This window comes from Schistocerca americana, chromosome 2, assembly GCF_021461395.2.
Source record: "Schistocerca americana isolate TAMUIC-IGC-003095 chromosome 2, iqSchAmer2.1, whole genome shotgun sequence".
Lineage (NCBI taxonomy): Eukaryota > Metazoa > Arthropoda > Insecta > Orthoptera > Acrididae > Schistocerca > Schistocerca americana.
The window spans coordinates 860998862-861017512 of NC_060120.1; the positions used below are offsets into that span (position 1 = coordinate 860998862).

The 18651-nt window shown below is 45.8% G+C and overlaps 1 protein-coding gene across 5 annotated transcripts in view; it reads left to right on the forward strand.

Annotated features, from left to right (window-relative positions):
- The window catches only part of LOC124595670 (allergen Cr-PI-like), a 164810-nt gene that overhangs the window by 75154 nt on the left and 71005 nt on the right, over positions 1 to 18651 (forward strand). For all 5 annotated transcript variants that reach the window (XM_047134517.1, XM_047134520.1, XM_047134516.1 and 2 more), the window contains 2 exons: positions 11707 to 11871; positions 11953 to 12078. In XM_047134517.1, coding sequence (XP_046990473.1) covers positions 11707 to 11871; positions 11953 to 12078 — 291 coding nt within the window. The remainder of the gene's footprint in view (positions 1 to 11706; positions 11872 to 11952; positions 12079 to 18651) is intronic.

Below are 18651 nucleotides of genomic sequence, written 5' to 3' on the forward strand. Positions count from 1 at the left end.
CCACAGCAGTTGAGTCCCATAGTGTTCAGAGCCATTTGAACCATTTGAACAGAATCGAAGACCAGTTTTGGAAGCAGCACAAAAGTTCCTGTAAAATAAGATATATTACACATCGTTTCACTGTAATTTTATATTTCGTATGAATTACAGTTAGTCTATTTTGCTAAGACGGCAGAATGAAAGGTGGAAGCAATAGTCGACTCAGATATTGCTGCTACAACATTAATATACATTATGATTACTGTAACGTACAAAGGACAAACTCTGTTTAAAAACTAATGTAAATTAAAGTAGTACAGCTTAATCCTACTACCTTGGTTTTGTGACCTGACATCCCTTAAGATGGTAGAGAGAGGCATTCGCATATACAGATTTTTAAGCGGCGCCTCAAGGAGTTCTGTGGGATTTGATGTTGAGGTAGGTCGTTGGACCTCTCCGTATTTTTATGATTGCCTACTCAAGTTAGGCCGAGCCCTGTTGATTGTGACTTTGCACGTGAGGTGAGTTTACATAGTAAATGTTATTTATGGAGACATGTTTTGACTCTGTTACATGGAACACAGTGCCAGCACTAGCGAATCTGCAACTAGATGTTATGAAATCCCAAAGTTGGATTTGTGGCGTAATCTATGAGGACTAAGAATCCTTTTATTGACCTCGAGTTTAAAACAAATATTAACACTTGCTTCCGCTTCCCGTCGGTTATCATATTTTTACAATGGTTCTTACGCCATTTTACATGGTTGCGAGAGGCACACCTTTCCTTGAAGACACGTTGGTCAGTCCGCGTCGATACACAAATCATCTGGGCAACTTTATTCGCACTGTGGTCATGGACACATCTGTACACGATAGCGCCTTCTTGCCATTCCATTGTATCTTCGCATCGACTCTGTTTCCATGCACCCATTTGGTACACACACGTGACTTCTTCCTCATGACTTATATCTCCAGTGGAATGTATCTTGACCATTTGGTACCAGTCTGATACAATCTATAGCGCTCCAAAGAAACTGTTATGCTTTCCTGAGGGACTGAGCAATATTTTGTCCGCAATTACCACTTGTCCTGCAGTGTAAGGAAAATTTCAACGACCTTGTTCAAAAGTCCATAAATATCATGCGTAATCCGAGACTTGTGTATAATGGCCACTTTCAGACATGAACAGAGTGAAACACTCTTGCTGGTTGTGTAGCTCGATGGCTCATTCTGTTTCTGGATCTGGTCGCGTGCAGATGTATTTGTGTGATGTCCTATGTGGGCCCATACATCGCAGAAAAGTGACTGGAGTGAACTGCATCCTGCAGAGGGTAAGAGATGGCACTCATTCCTAATTGCTGCTGAAAGAAGTTTGCTATTCACCTGTGCTGGCTAATAATCATCAACCAAATGCAGGTCACTGCGACGGCCACGAGCTCAGCTGCAGTACGTTAACTGTAAGTTGACCGATTGGCTGAAGTGGTGGTAGTTGGAAGGCTTCGGCCGGTAATTATTTATGTTTGGTTGCAGCCAAGGTGCAAGGTAGCCATTTTTTATGTGTTAAGGTTTTGTACTTCACTCTGTTTAGTAGGGTTTCCTCTCCTTGTGAAAGTTTCAGTTAGGATTTTTGTTAAACATGTCAGTACATACAATGACTTCAGTTTGGATTATGAACAATATTTATTCCATTTTACACCTGCGTGCTGGACTTCTGTCTGCAAGGTAGAAAAAAATTGCTCACCCATCTCCAGAGGCAGACACTGCAAGAGAGGCGCCCTGCATCACGTTATCATCTACTCTTAAAGTTCCGGAGGGTACATTCCTATGAGAGACAACCAGTATATTGCTTCGCCCTACGTATATCTCGCGAAAAGACCACGAAGATAAAACTAGACAGACTCGAGCCCACATGAACACGTACCAGTAATAGGTCTTCCCTTGAACCGTACGTGACTAGTACAGGGAAGGGGAAGTGCCAATGGTGAAAAAAGTACCCTCCACTAAACACCGTAAGGTGGCTTACGGAGTATAGATGTAGATGTAGATGTAGATGAAGCACAGGTTAAGGTGCCTGCACTGCAGGACCCAGGTGGGCCTTGTTCCCTCCGCATGGTTCCTCAAACTATGGTAGTCTATATGGGGGTCGGGTATGCTTCCTTTTCTCCCTGCAACCCCCTCTAGCAATTGCGTTAAACATATAAAATAAAATGCAATAACTTAAGAAGTAATTGAGATACACTACTGGCCATTAAAATTGCTACACCACGAAGATGACGTGCTACAGACGCGAAATTTAACCAACAGGAAGAAGATGCTGTGATATGCAAATGATTGGCTTTTCAGAGCATTCCCACAAGGTTGGCGCCGGTGGCGACACCTACAACGTGCTGACATGCGGAAAGTTTCCAACCGATTTCTCATACACAAACAGCAGTTGACCGGCGTTGCCAGGTGAAACGTTGTTGTGATGCCTTGTGTAAGGAGCAGAAATGCGTACTATTATGTTTCCGACTTTGATAAAGGTCGGATCGTAGCCTATCGCGATTGCGGTTTATCGTATCGCGACTTTGCTGCTCCCGTTGGTTGAGACCCAATGACTGTTAGCAGAATATGGAATCGATGGGTTCAGGAGGGTAATACGGAACGCCGTGCTGGATCCCAACGGCCTCTAATCACTAGCAGTCGAGATGACAGGCATCTTATCCGCAATGCTGTAACGGATCGTGCAGCCACGTGTCGATCCCTGAGTCAACAGATGGGGACGTTGCAAGACAACAACCTTCTGCACGAACAGCTCGACAACGTTTGCAGCAGCATGGACTATCAGCTCGGAGACCGTGGCTGCCGTTACCGTTGACGCTGCATCACAGACAGGAGCGCCTGCGATGGTGTACTCAACGACGAACCTGGGTGCACGAATGGCAGACCGTCATTTTCTCGGATGAATCCAGGTTCTGTTTACAGCATGATGATGATCGCATCCGTGTTTGGCGACATCGCGGTGAACGCACATTGGAAGCGTGTATTCGTCATCGCCCGGCGCGATGGTATGGGGTGCCATTGGTTACACGTCTCAGTCACCTCTTGTTCACATTCACGTTACATTTCTGCTGTGTTACGACCCGTGACTGTACGCTTCATTCGATCCCTGCGAAACCCTACATTTCAGCAGGATAATGTACGACCACATGTTGCAGGTCCTGTACGGGCCTTTCTGGATACAGAAAATGTTCGACTGCTGCCCTGGCCAGCATATTCTCCAGATCTCTCACCAATTGAAAACGTCTGGTTAATGGTGGCCGAGAAACTGGCTCCTCACAATACGCCAGTCACTACTCTTGATGAACTGTAATATCGTGTTGAAGCTGCATGGACAGCTGTACCTGTACACGCCATCCAAGCTCTCTTTGACTCAATGCCCAGGCGTATCAAGGCCGTTATTACGGCCAGAGGTGGTTGTTCTGGGTACTGATTTCTCAGGATCTATGCACCCAAATTGCGTGAAAATGTAATCACATATTAGTTCTAGCATAATATATTTGTCCAATAAATACCCTTTTATCAACCGCATTTCTTCTTCGTGTAGCAATTTTAATGGCCAGTAGTGTATTTATTGGCGGTTTGCTTCTACAATTGTGGTAACTCAAAATATGGCATGTAATGCTGAAGGACAGGGTTATAAGCCATTCTTCTTCGCGGAAACTACAGTTAATCCAACGATGTACGTAGGCATATTAGAGCTGTATGCTGTGCCATAACTTCCTCATGATGTGCTCTCTCAACACGTAGTCGATCGAGTGCTTGACCCCCTAGAAACCCAGATATTACGTCGCTTGATTTCTTTTCTGTGGGGGTTTATCAAGAAACAAGTTGTCCAGACACCAGTTCGCGATCTACCAGATCTACAACATCGCATTTGCGCAGCTGTCCTAAATGTTACGCCTGCAATGTTGCAAAAATCTTGGAGGGAAGTGGAATACAGATTACATGTCTGTCGCGCAACTAATGGCACTCTTATCGACTTGAACTGGGTGTGTAAAAAGACATATTGATTTACTGTACTTGTAGATTCATACCATCAATAAATATCTCAGTCACTTCTCAAGTTATTAAATTTTATGTTATTTTATGTTAACCCGGACACCCTGCACTTTAGAAGACACAAAATAGTGCAAAATCATCTTTTGCATGCCTTCAGTCTAAGAAATGCGTGAACGGCAGACGGAGTCAAACTCTTGGATAAGGAAGTCTACCAAATTCAATTACACTCTTTCCAGGAATGCACATCTATCCTCTACATTTAAGAACATTGCTGAGCTAATTATCGGTGGTCGGCCGGAGTGGCAGTGCGGTTCTAGGCGCTACAGTCTGGAGCCGAGCGACCACTACGGTCGCAGGTTCAAATCTTGCCTCGGGCATGGATGTGTGTGTTGTCCTTAGGTTAGTTAGGTTTAATTAGTTCTAAGTTCTAGGCGACTGATGACCTCGGCTGTTGAGTCCCATAGTGCTCAGAGCCATTCGAACCATTTTTTTGACTGTTACTGTACGTCACTTGAACGCTCATCCTTAGCCAAACTACACTGATTGACAGTTCCTAAGGAACAACTGACACTTGCTAAGGGAAAACTGACAACAACTAAGAAACAACCGACAATTGGGACAGAGCACCCGACCAATGACAGTAAATGGAAATGTAGAGGGCGGGGCGTGTTAGCTGCAGCGGAGCCTGTGTACGAACGCTCTGTACGCATTCGACACTTCATGAAGAACGATGTTTGACGAAGTTTGTTATGGAACATTTATCGCGAATCTCTCGCCCAGCGCAAAGTCCCAACCGACCGGAAAAAAGCACAAGTGAATCATGTATATGAGTATAAAAACGGACCTGCAAGATTACAGGCCAATATCTTTAATATGAGTTTGCTGCAGAATCCTTCAACATATTCTCAATTCGAATTTAATAAATTTCCTTGAGAGGGAAAAGCCGGTGTCCACAAATCAGCACGGTTTTAGAAAGCATCGCTGGTGCGAAACTCAGCTTGCTCTTTTCTCACATGAACTCCTGCGAACTATGGATGAAAGGTAACAAATGGATTCCATATTCCTTGACTTCCGTCGGTGCTCCGTTGACGACTCTTAATGAAAGTACAAGCATACAGATTAGGTTCCCAGGTATGTGAGTGGCTCGAAGACTTCTTAAGTAACAGAACCCAGTACGTTGTCCTCCACGGCGAGTGTTCATCAGAGACAGGAGTCTCGTCAGGAGTTCTCCAGGGAAGTGTGATGGGCCCGCTGTTAATTCCTATACATATAACTGATCTGCCGGACAGGGTAAACAGCAGTCTGCAGCAGTTTGCTGATAACGCAGTGCCAGCCGGTGTAGCCATGCGGTTCTAGACGCTTCAGTCCGGAACCGCACTGCTGCTACGGTCGCAGGTTCGAATCCTGCTTCGGGCATGGACGTGTGTGCTGTCCTTAGGTTGGTCAAGTTTAAGTATTTCTAAGTCTAGGGGACTGATGACCTCAGATGTTAAGTCCCATAGTGCTCAGAGCCATTTGAAACATTTGATAACGCAGTGGTGTATGGAAAGATATCGTCGTTGAGTGACTGTCAAGGGATATAAGATGACTTAGACAAAATTTCTAGTTTGTGTGCTGAACGGCAGCTAGCTCTAAATGTAGAAAAATGTAAGTTAATGCAGAGGACTAGGAAAAACAAGCCCATAATATTCGGATAACTTATTAGTAATGTGCCGCTTGACACAGACATGTCGATCAAATATGTAGGGACAACGTCGCAAACCAAAATGAACTGGAATTACCATGTAAGGACTGTATTAGGGAAGTCGAATGGTCAACTTCGATTTATTAAGCGAATTTAGGAAATCTTGGTTCATTTGTAATGGAATCGCATATAGGACACTATTATGACCCCTTGTTGAGTACTGTTCGAGTGTTTGGACTCCACATTAGGTCGGATTAAAGGAAATCATCGAGGGAATCCAGAGGCGGGCTGATAGATTTGTTACCGGTAGGTTCGAACAACACCCAAGTATTACGCAGACGCTTTGTGAACTCAAATGGAAATCTTTGAAGGGAAGGCGGCGTTCTTTTCGAGGAGTACTATTGAGAAAATTTAGAGAACCAGCATTTGAGGCTGACTGCAGAGCTATTCTACAGCCGCCAACATACGTTTCGCGTAGGACCATAAAGATAAGATCAGAGAGATTAGGGCTCGTGTGAATGCTTAAGGCAGTCGTTTTACCCTCGCTCTGTTTGCCAGTGGAACAGAAAAGGAAATGATTAGTAGTGGTACAGGGTATCTTCCTACAGGTACCATTCGGTAGCCATTTGAGTAATTACGATCGTGGACGAGCAGAGTTAGACAGCTCGAAGCCGGTAAAAGTGTCTCAACTGCGGCCACTGAAATGGATGTGTTCAAAACTGACATCTCGAGAATCAGAAAGGCCGCTGAAGGTGGAAATGCTATGCGAAAGCATACCGGTCGTCACAGACGGATCACCATACCGCAAGAGGATCAATACCTAGCTGCAAAAAGGAACAGACATCTCATTCCTAGGCACATAGCTGCAGATCTTGCAACCGCTACCGGTACACGTGTCTCTGCCAGTACCATTTCACAGGAGTTAAATCAGTCTGGTTTTCATGCTCGGAAGCCTGTTAAGTACATCCCATTTCATCCACATCATCATCGACATAGAGTTCGTTGGTGTAGTGAGCATGTTGATTGGGGTAAGAGTGATGTTCTCCGACGAATCCCGCTTCACTGTGGTAAGAGATTCTGGCCACCAGAGAGTGTGGAGAAAGAGAGGTGAACATGTTACGCACTACAGAATGTTCATGAACATCATTGGTATGGCGTAGGCATTACGATATGGGCAGGCATTATGCGCAATGGCGAAACACCGCTGCGTATCTTTGCGAGGAGTACCGTTACAGCACAGCGGTATTGTAGGGAGATTATTCTGAATCATGTCTGTCTGTTTAGAGGCGCCGTAGGTCCCGCCTTTCTGTTCACGGACGAGGATGCCCACCTACACAGGACCGATGAGGTGCCGCACACATTGGAATGTGAAGATACTGAACGTATGAGTTCGCCTGTATACTCCCCAGGAAAGTATGGAGTGGCCTGCATACTCCCCGGATCTAAACCCTATAGAGCCTGCCTGGAATGCTTTAGGCAGACGTTTTTCTCAACGAACACCTCCTCTCCGAAACATGCAAAAACTGAGAACTGCCGTGAACCGGAACGGGTTCCGCAACAGTTTGGTAGCTAGTATCAACAACAATATCTATTAGTGCCCGAGAGGGGGCATATTCCTAATTGAGAGTCCGATATCGAGCTTAATGTTTGGAGTCTCACCTCTGCCAAACATTCACGTTCTTTATGTCTGTTATCCTGCTTTCCCATATGGCGAAACCTGTACATTATATTAAATATACCATTCCATCTGAAACTTCCTGGCAGATTAAAACTCTGTGCCGGATCGAGTCTCAACTCGGGACCTTTGCCTTTCGCGGGCATGTGCTCCACCATCTGAGCTACCCAAGCACGACACACGCCCCGTCCTCACAGTTTTACTTCCGCCAGTACCTCGCCTCCTACTTTCCAAACTTCACAGAAGCTCTCCTGCGAACCTTGCAGAACTAACACTCCTAGCACTTGCCCGCGAGAGGCAAAGGTCCCGAGGTCGAGTCTCGGTCCGGCACATAGTTTTAATCTGCCAGGAAGTTTCATATCAGAGCACACACCGCTGCAAGGTGAAAATCTCATTCTACCACTCCATCTGTATTAAGTATGTACTGAATTTTAAGTGGTCCATCCCTGCCTGTGATTAATCCTGCCCAACTTTGTCCCTGTTCTTTAGCAATTGTCAAGCAGTGTATTAAGTGACGTGGTCAAATTTAACATGAATTCCAATTATTTTATTTACGACATTCTCTCTCTCTCCCTATTCGTTTAGTCGGTTCCGACTCTTCGTGTCCCCATGAACCAAATCACGCCACTTTTTCCTGTCTTGCACTTTCTCCCGTAGACCTTCCAGGTTGGAACACATTGCTTCTGTGATGCCATCGATCCATCTCATCCTCTGACGTCCTCTTCAATCTTCAATCTTCCCCAGCATTAATGTTTTTTCCAGTGAGGCATGCCTTCGCATTGTGTGTCCAGAGTAGGTCAGCTTTTGTTTTAAGATTAGACCTTCCAGGGAGAAATCTGGTTTAATTTGCTCCAATATTGATCTGTTGGTTCTCTTTGCAGTCCATGGAACTCTAAGAAGTTTCCTCCAACACCACAATTCGAAGGAGTCAATTCTTCGCCGTTCAGCCTTTCTAATGGTCCAGGTGTCACATCCATACATCACAACTGGAAAGACCATAGCCCTCACAATACGGATCTTTCCTGCTAGTGTTACATCTCTGGACCTTATAACCTTGTCAAGGTTTGACATCGCCTGTCTACCGAGCAACAGGCGTCTCCGGATTTCATGGCTGCAGTCACCGTCAGCAGAGATCTGGGAACCGAGATAACTGAATGTGGTCACTACCTCCATGGTTTCTCCTGCTATATCCCACGAACTGGTAGGTGTAGTTGCCATAATTTTCGTTTTCTTCACATTCAGCATAAGACCAGCCTTTTCACTTTCGTCTTTCGCCTTCAGTAAGAGTGTTCTCAAATCTTCTTCACTTTCTGCCAATAGGATCGTATCATCCGCGTACCTGAGGTTGTTTACATTTATTCCAGCTATTTTAAATCCTGTTTCTCCTTCATCTAGCCTCGCATTCCTCATGACATGTTCTGCATACAGATTGAATAAGTACGGTGACAGTATGCAGCCTTGCCGGACCCCTTTCTGAATCTTTATCCATTTCGTTGTTCCAAACATAGTTCTCACCGTGGCTTCTTGGTCAAGGTATAAACTCCGTATCAGATGAATGAGGTGATCTGGTACACCCATGTTTTACAGTACGTTCCATAATTTGTTGTGATCGACGCAGTCAAAGGCTTTGGCGTAGTCAATAAAGCAGAGGTACACATCTTTCTGGAATTCTCTCGCTTTTTCCATAATCCACCGAAAATTTACGACATTGGCATTGGTTAAAACAACAAAACCAAAATCACGGTGCCAAGTGCTTAAACGATCAACGAAGTATAGTCCACAGGCAAAATACGCTGAGGTGACAGAACACACACATAGAGATGGCGGTCCTATCCCGTACACAAGGTATAACAAAGCAGTGCATTTTCAGAGCGCCGACCGCTGTGGCCGAGCAGTTCAAGTCGTTTCAGTCCGGAACCGCGCTGCTGCTACGGTCGCAGGTTCGAATCCTTTCTCGGGTATGGATGTGTGTGCTGTCCTTAAGTTAGTTAGGTTTAAGTAGTTGTAAGTCTAGGGGACTTATGACCTCAGTTGTTAAGTCCCGTAGTGGTTAGAGCCATTTGAACCATTGGCAAAGCTGTCATTTGCACTTCGTGATTGATGTGAACAGCTTTCCGACGTGATTATGGCTGAACGACGAGAATTAACAGACTCTGAACGCGGAATCGTAGTTGGATCTAGACGCATGGGACATTCCATTTCGGATCCACAGTGTCAAGAGCGTGCCGAAGATACCAAATTTCAGGCATTACCTCCCATCACGGACAACGCAGCGTTCTAGGCCTTCATTTACCGACAGAGAGCAGAGGCGTTTGCGCAGAGTTGTCAGTGCTAATAGACAAGCAAAACTGCGTGAAATAACGGCAGCAATCAAAGTAGGACGTACGGCGAACGCTTCCGTTAGGAGAGTGTGGAAGATCTGGTGTTAATGGGCTGTGGCAGCAGACGACCGAGTGTCTTTACTAACAGCACGACATCACCTGCAGCGCCTCTCGTTCCGATTTCACTTGGTAAGAGCTGATGGCAGAGTTCGAGTGTGTCGCAGACCCCATGTAGCCTGGACCGAAGTTGTCAGCAAGGCACTGTGCAAGCTGGTAGCGGCCGCATAATGGCGTGGGCTGTGTTTACATGGAATGCACTGGATCCTCTGTTCCAATTGAACCGATCACTGAGTGGAAATGGTTATGTCCCGCTACTTGGAGACCACTTGCAGCCATTTATGCATTTTATGTTCCCAAACAATGAAGGAATTTTTATGGATGACAATGCACCATGTCACCGGCCATAATTGTTCGCGATTGGTTTGAAGAACATTCTGGATAATTTTGCCACCCAGACCGCCCGACATGAATCACATCGCACGTTTGTGAGAAATAATCGAGAGTTCAGTTTGTGCAGAAAATCCTGAACCATCAATACTTTCGCAATTATGGAGGGCTATAGAGACAGCAAGGCTCGGTATTTCCGTAAAGGGCTTCCAACGACTTGTTGAGTCCACGTCATGTTGAGTTGCGGCATTACGAGCCGGCCAGAGTGGCCGAGCGGTTCTAGGCGCTACAGTCTGGAACTGTGCGCTCGCTGCGATCGCAGGTTCGAATCCTGCCTCGGCCATGGATGTGTGTGATGTCCTTAGGTTAGTTAGGTTTAAGTAGTTCTAAGTTCTAGGGGAATGATGACCACAGAAGTTAAGTCCATAGTGCTCAGAGCCATTTGAATCATTTTTTTGCGGCATTACGTCAGGCAAAAAGAGGTCTGACACAGTATTAGGACGTATCACATGACTTTTGTCACCTCAGTGTAATCCACACATGTTAAAAACATACTATTAATGCACAATGCGGAACGAATCACTTTCTTACTAAGTGACTTGTCTCCATTGGTCGCAGATTCCCCTCAACACGCGGTCTCACTGCTGCCAGGAGACGCGCACCCCATGACGAACTTTCTGGGACATTGTTCGTGACAGTCTAAAAAAGCACTAAATAACTTGGGCTGTTCATAACCTTTCCTATATTACGAATGTTATAGTCAGATTATTTAATAAAGTACGTCCTAATGAGCTCATTGAAGAGTGACTTTTTACTCATTTGCAAACAGTTATTTGACGTCTTGTTGAATTAGTAAAATGGTATTGATGTTGTAGAACTGGCACACAAGCCGTACAACCGTATCCCAGCAGTCAATCATGGAGTAGTCTGTTCCGCTGGTTCCACGTCAGTTGAAAGCAAGAGGTAAGCTAACATTAGTGCCACGTGCAAACGGTCACGTGGTCTGAAACATTGGTCAATAATTTCTTTGTGGCGTCAGCTGCCTGGTGTAACGCGTAAGATACTTTTGATGACAGCAAAATAATCACAGATACAAGACAGAGGAGTGTTGCAAGTCGCACACTTGTGTGCTTTGCAACTCGACTGAAAACATTAAGGTGGAATGTCTCCCCGAAACCAAGTGACCACAATGCGATTAACTTGGCTCGGGAATCACCCAGGACAACTACTTCCTAGAGCAGATTTCGAATTGGTTCTGTCTATTTCTATAGTATGTTTCACAGTTACTCTTACATACTTCTAGAACTAGTGGAAGTTGAGTCAAAAGATGCAACTTTATACATGAACACAGGCCCAGTTATCGTGTGCTTCCATGACACAGATACACTACAATCAACTCTAAAGATCGTGTGTCGTATGGTTCCGTAGATGACAGACGCATACACGAATAGTAACATCGATGACGACTAATGTGAGCAGATCTACATCCACAATGATTTCAACTTAAAATATGGAAGCAGTGTCAGAGTTATACAAAGCTGTCACTGTTTATATTTCAGAAAAACTACACAGAACACCCCTTGAGGAGGCCAGAGGCCATTGAAATTCTCGGAAACATCGTCGAAGGCAACGCTGATTCCTTAAACGAGAATTTCTATGGATCGCTTTACCGTGGTCTGTTAACGTCTTTCAGTCAAAGTGAAGCCGCATTTCCAGCAAAGCAAGTAAGTGCGCCATTCTTTTTGTTTTCGACGAAGTCAAAGAACATTTGTAAACAGGGTTTTACCGGATTAATGCTCACACAGGTTCCCACCTTCATGGAAAATCCTGCTACAGCTCTGAGGGATCCATTATTCTACAGAGCAGTTAAGAAATTGCTGGGGGTTTTCAACCGTTTTCAAGATCGCCTGGGACGATATAAAAGAGAAGAGGTGAGTGGATCTTGTTTTTTGTCACATTGATTTTTGTCACAATCTTATGATGGATGCACTGTTTATTTATTACAAAACTAAAAGCATTTCGTTGCAGCACAGTTTCATGCACGCATGCACTCACGCACGCGCGCGCGCACACACACACACACACAAACACACATACACACACACACACACACACACACACACACACACATATTCCTTTGAAAGGGCACGGCCGACTTCCCTCACCATCCTTCTCTCATCACATGGGACCGATGACCACGCTGTTTGGTCCCCTCCCACAAATCAGCCAATCAACCAACACACACACATACAAACACAAAAAAAAAAAGATATGCACTTTCAAGGTAAGGCTAGGGGATACCATTTGTTATTGGGTTATGTTAGTGAAATGGAATGCACGAAGGGACTTCAAAAACTAAGTTAAACATTATAACGGCAGACCAAGTAACTTTTACTGAATGCAGCACTACATACACTCCTGGAAATGGAAAAAAGAACACATTGACACCGGTGTGTCAGACCCACCATACTTGCTCCGGACACTGCGAGAGGGCTGTACAAGCAATGATCACACGCACGGCACAGCGGACACACCAGGAACCGCGGTGTTGGCCGTCGAATGGCGCCAGTTGCGCAGCATTTGTGCACCGCCGCCGTCAGTGTCAGCCAGTTTGCCGTGGCATACGGAGCTCCATCGCAGTCTTTAACACTGGTAGCATGCCGCGACAGCGTGGACGTGAACCGTATGTGCAGTTGACGGACTTTGAGCGGGGGCGTATAGTGGGCATGCGGGAGGCCGGGTGGACGTACCGCCGAATTGCTCAACACGTGGGGCGTGAGGTCTCCACAGTACATCGATGTTGTCGCCAGTGGTCGGCGGAAGGTGCACGTGCCCGTCGACCTGGGACCGGACCGCAGCGACGCACGGATGCACGCCAAGACCGTAGGATCCTACGCAGTGCCGTAGGGGACCGCACCACCACTTCCCAGCAAATTAGGGACACTGTTGCTCCTGGGGTATCGGCGAGGACCATTCGCAACCGTCCCCATGAAGCTGGGCTACGGTCCCGCACACCGTTAGGCCGTCTTCCGCTCACGCCCCAACATCGTGCAGCCCGCCTCCAGTGGTGTCGCGGCAGGCGTGAATGGAGGGACGAATGGAGACGTGTCGTCTTCAGCGATGAGAGTCGCTTCTGCCTTGGTGCCAATGGTGGTCGTATGCGTGTTTGGCGCCGTGCAGGTGAGCGCCACAATCAGGACTGCATACGACCGAGGCACACAGGGCCAACACCCGGCATCATGGTGTGGGGAGCGATCTCCTACACTGGCCGTACACCACTGGTGATCGTCGAGGGGACACTGAATAGTGCACGGTACATCCAAACCGTCATCGAACCCATCGTTCTACCATTCCTAGACCGGCAAGGGAACTTGCTGTTCCAACAGGACAATGCACGTCCGCATGTATCCCGTGCCACCCAACGTGCTCTAGAAGGTGTAAGTCAACTACCCTGGCCAGCAAGATCTCCGGATCTGTCCCCCATTGAGCATGTTTGGGACTGGATGAAGCGTCGTCTCACGCGGTCTGCACGTCCAGCACGAACGCTGGTCCAACTGAGGCGCCAGGTGGAAATGGCATGGCAAGCCGTTCCACAGGACTACATCCAGCATCTCTACGATCGTCTCCATGGGAGAATAGCAGCCTGCATTGCTGCGAATGGTGGATATACACTGTACTAGTGCCGACATTGTGCATGCTCGGTTGCCTGTGTCTATGTGCCTGTGGTTCTGTCAGTGTGATCATGTGATGTATCTGACCCCAGGAATGTGTCAATAAAGTTTCCCCTTCCTGGGACAATGAATTCACGGTGTTCATATTTCAATTTCCAGGAGTGTAGATACATGACACTAGTTTTCAACGTAGTCACAAAGTCTCTGTGAACAACGGTCGTAATTTTCCACCAATAATTTAATGCCTCGAAGATAGAGGTATGCTCCTTGGTCACAGAGCCATTCTAGAACCAGTGATTTTCCTCATAACTATAAAAATCTCTTCCATTCCGCACCCCCTCCTCCCCCCCCCCCCCCCCACACACACATATGTTCTTTCAGCTTGCCGAAAACATGGAAATCGCATGATGAAAGATCTGCACTTACCGGTCACCATCATCCACGTCTATGTGGCGTTGGTCAAATTGTTGGCACCATTTCACTAGGGCAGGACGCAACATTGCATTTGGTCCATATATCTCCAGAATTTCACTGTGAATCTGTGTACGATTTAGACGTTTTGCCCAGAAGAATCATACTGCACTGCCTACTTCTACTTCGGAGTACGTTGGTTGTTGCTGTGCCATTTCACTCCCATATTGTAATGCCTCTGCACTTTGTGTACAGGAAACCCGGAACATGTATCCACCTCTGACAATGAGCCACTCTTGTTGCGCAATGATCCGCGTGGGACAACAGGTGTAACTTATTTTCTGATGTCCTAAGTATATAGAAACTTGATTCAAAATATTTCTAATGTATTCGGATCTATGTAAAAGACATGTTAATTTATCCCCGTGCCACCTCGTTTGCGTTAATAACAAACATTTTGTTATTTCAAATAACGTCACACAATGTAACTATTTGCAACATGCTGTACAGAATTACTGTCGGCAGGAAATTCAGGATATAACAAATAGGTACACCCAAAGTTCCAGATCACATCCCTGTCACGTAGAAGAAGAAACTACGTTATATGGACCTTGATCCAGAAACACTTTTTTTTTATCTCAGAACTACATTGTCCAGTTTATTTTATTTAGCGTATGATACATAACAATCACAATAACACATAAAATACAGTACCACAGACACATTAAAATACAGTTTAGATCTTTATATCGAAGCCATTGATCCAATCCACCATTTCGGAAGTAACCAGATTCGAATCCACTAGATTTCCAGGGAAGGCACGGAGGGGGTAGTCCACTGCTATATGCTTCATTGTTTGTGGAACGTCAACACAGTCACAGTATGGGGTGTCCACCCAACCCCATTTATGAAGAATCGAAGACCTTCTTCCCACACCACATCTGAAACGGTTAAACCTGCTCCAAGTGTGTCTTGGCAAACTGAAACCATTGAGCCTTACTGTTGGATCTTCAACTTTCAAGATGCCCTGTGGAGATGAAGATGTCCATTCTTGCCGCCGGCTGTCTTTGGGGTCGAAACGGTTCCTTAACAATTCCATGGCTGTTTTACATGCCGGTTTATGGGACTTCAACCTGGATGATTCTAGTTGTCTCACATCTTCGTGAATTGGGACTGACGAGTTATTCAGTATTCTTGACCACAGACGACCAAGATATTTTTGTCTTCTGATGTGAGGAGGTGGTATGTTACACAACACCGGCAGCCATTGAACTGGAGTAGCAAGTAATGTTCCAGATATGATATGCATAGTGTGACGAAGTTGAATGTCCACAAGGTGAGTGTGGCAGCTATTAAGCCATACTGCAGAGCGGCACTCTGCTGACGAACAGACGAGTGCTAGAGGAGATGTTCTCAATGTGTTGGCGTCAGCTCCCCATGATGTACCAGCTAGACGCTGAAGAAGGCTATTACGGCTCTTCAGTTTTACAGCAGATTTACGTTATTGGGCTTTATATATTAGGATCCTTTCCAGAGTCATAACCAGATATGTAGGCGTGCCATTAAACCGTAATGCTTCCCCTCTAAAATTGACTCTTGGTTGGTAATTTGAGAGCCTATTGAGTAGGTGAAAAGTAGGTACCTCACTTTTGTGAGGGTTCGATTTCAAACTCCATTTCTTAAAGTATTCATCCAGGAGACAAGGTCTTGGTTGAGGACATTCTCTGCTTCTGCAAAATTAGTGCGTTGAACAGTGAGGTTGATATCATCCGCGTATATGAATTTGCGGGAGAGCGCGTTAGGCAAATCATGAGAATATAAATTGAAAAATGCTGGAGAGAAGACCGAACCTTGTGGTAGACCATTACTCAGTTTGCGAAATCGGCTTCTGCTGTTTTCTGAGTAAATTTGAATTAGTCTGTTATTTAGCATATTTTCGATTAAAGTTGATATCCCCACACAAGGGACCCCCTTGATCGGTTTTAATAAAGGACCTTCCTTCCAAGTGGTGTCGTAAGCTGCCGTGAGATCAAGGAAGACAGAGACGCTCTTCAACTTCTTCTCAAAACCAGTTTCCACAAAAGTGGTCAGTGAAAGGACTTGATCACTGCAAACACGACCGGGGCGGAATCCCGCTTGTTCAACAGGAATTAACTCTTCGATTGCTGGTGCTATTCCATTCAATATCAGCCTTTCCAAAAGGCGTGACAGAAAGCAAGGCTATTGGTTGATAACTTTGAGGTAAGTTTGGATCTTTTCCTGGCTTCAAGATAGCAATGATTTTGATCTTCTTGAATATTTCGGGTAACTTCTCTGATTCCTCAATATGCTACTAAAAAAAACAATGCCAACCATTGTTTTGTAGCCGGGCCACAGTTCTTTAGTAGTTCCGGATAAAACCGGTCTAATCCTGCTGCTTTTCCATTCTGAAGGGAGTGTAAACCTTGTTCCACTTCTTGTATGGAGAAAGGTCGTGAATATACGTCGTGACGTTGAGTTATCTGCTTGGCTTGCCTGAGTTTGTCCCGTCACATTAATTAACGTGCATAATCACCATTTGCAGAACGAGATGTGCATGAAGTGAGTCAATAATGTTCCGGAATGTGGAGCCATGCCGCCTGCAGTGCGCTAGGTTTCTCCGTTGAGGATCCATGGAGTGAAAGGCCTGACTGAGGTGGTTCCTAGATTCTCGATTGGGTGTTAACACGGGAAGGTTCGCGGCCAGGGGAGTACGGTAAACTCATGTTGGTGGCCTTCAAACCACGCACGTACACTGCGAGCTGTGTGAAGCGTTGCAATGTTCTGCTACTACGTGCCATCATTTCGAGGAGAAGTAAACTGCGCGTAGGCGCGGACATGGTCCTCAAGAATAGACGCATAATTGTGTGCTGATTTGTTGTGTCTTCCAAACTGACTCGATCACCTAGGAAACGCCACGAAAACATTCCCCAGATCAAAACACTCCTTCCTGGTTGCAGGGTGCCTGCTTTCAGACGTTTCAATCCGTACATGCCAACGGCTATGTACTTGATGGAACCTAAAACGTGATTCATCTGATAAGGTCACCTGTCGCCATTCAGTGGACGTCTACTTGCTGTATGTATGGGTGAATGAATCAAGCGCCCTGCTGCGGAGGTCCATGTAAATCAATGTTCGCTGAACGGTCATTGAGGAGACTGTTGGCTCATTTGGGTGGTCAGTCTATTCGCCCATACACGTCTCCGCAGTCGCTGTTCAACCCTGACGTCTATGAATGTGCTGCACCACAGTTGCCTCAGTGCCATTTTGTCTTGCACGGTATACTTTAACCATGGCCACACGTGAACAGTTTACAAACTTAGCCATTTTGGAAATGCTTCCACCCTTGGCCCGAAAGCCAATGATCATGTCCTTTTGAACTCAAATAAATCACTCCGTTTCCGCATTACGACGACGACTCCACATTTTTCGTGTCCGCCGACACGCTTTAAATATCCTTCACTGCTAGAGCTGTCGCCCGCTGTCTGTGAGCCGGCCGTTGCGGCCGAGCGGTTCTTTTCGCTTCAGTCCGGAACCGCGCTGCTGCTACGGTCGCAGGTTCGAATCGTGCCTCGGGCACAGATGTGTGTGATGTCCTTAGGGTAGTTAGGTTAAAGTAGTTCTAAGTCTAGGGGACTGATGATCTCAGATGTGAAGTCCCATAGTGCTTAGAGCCATCTGAACCATTTTTTTTTTTTTTTTTTTTTTTTATTTTTTTTTTTTTTTTGCTGTCTGTGAGCAGATATTGCACGTCGACGTCGATTACAGGAGGCGGTCACATTAATGTGACTGGATAGTGTAGTTTTTTTTCAACTATTCAGTACATTAATCACGGTAAACACACAGGAACAGAATGTTATCCCTGAACACAAAAACACTGCTGGCCAACAGAATTATACCACCATGAATGCCACATGCAAACAAAACATCAAATTGGTTTGAAATGTGCTGTATAACTGAATGCAAGTAAAACTTCCTGGCAGATTAAAACTGTGTGCCGGACCGAGACTCGAACTCGGGACCTTTGCCTTTCGCGGGCAAGTGTTGTAACATATGAGCTACGGAAGCACGACTCACGCCCCGTCCTCACAGCTTTACTTCTGCCAGTACCTCGCCTCCCACCTTCCAAACTTTACAGAAGCTCTCCTGTGAACCTGAATGCAAATAATTAGCGTTACCTTGAAACCGCCAAAGTAGCAAGGCCTATCGCCATCTACATTCCATAAGTAAAGGCAGATTACGTAGCCGGTTTCCCATTCAGAAATCGCATTTGATTGTTGGTTGTTGGTTGTTCGTGAGAACATCGTGGTATGCTTCGTGTAAGAGGTTGAAACGTCTACAGCGCATGATGGAACTCGACAGTGTCAAGAAACGTATTCACAGCTGCGAATATGAACCACCTCA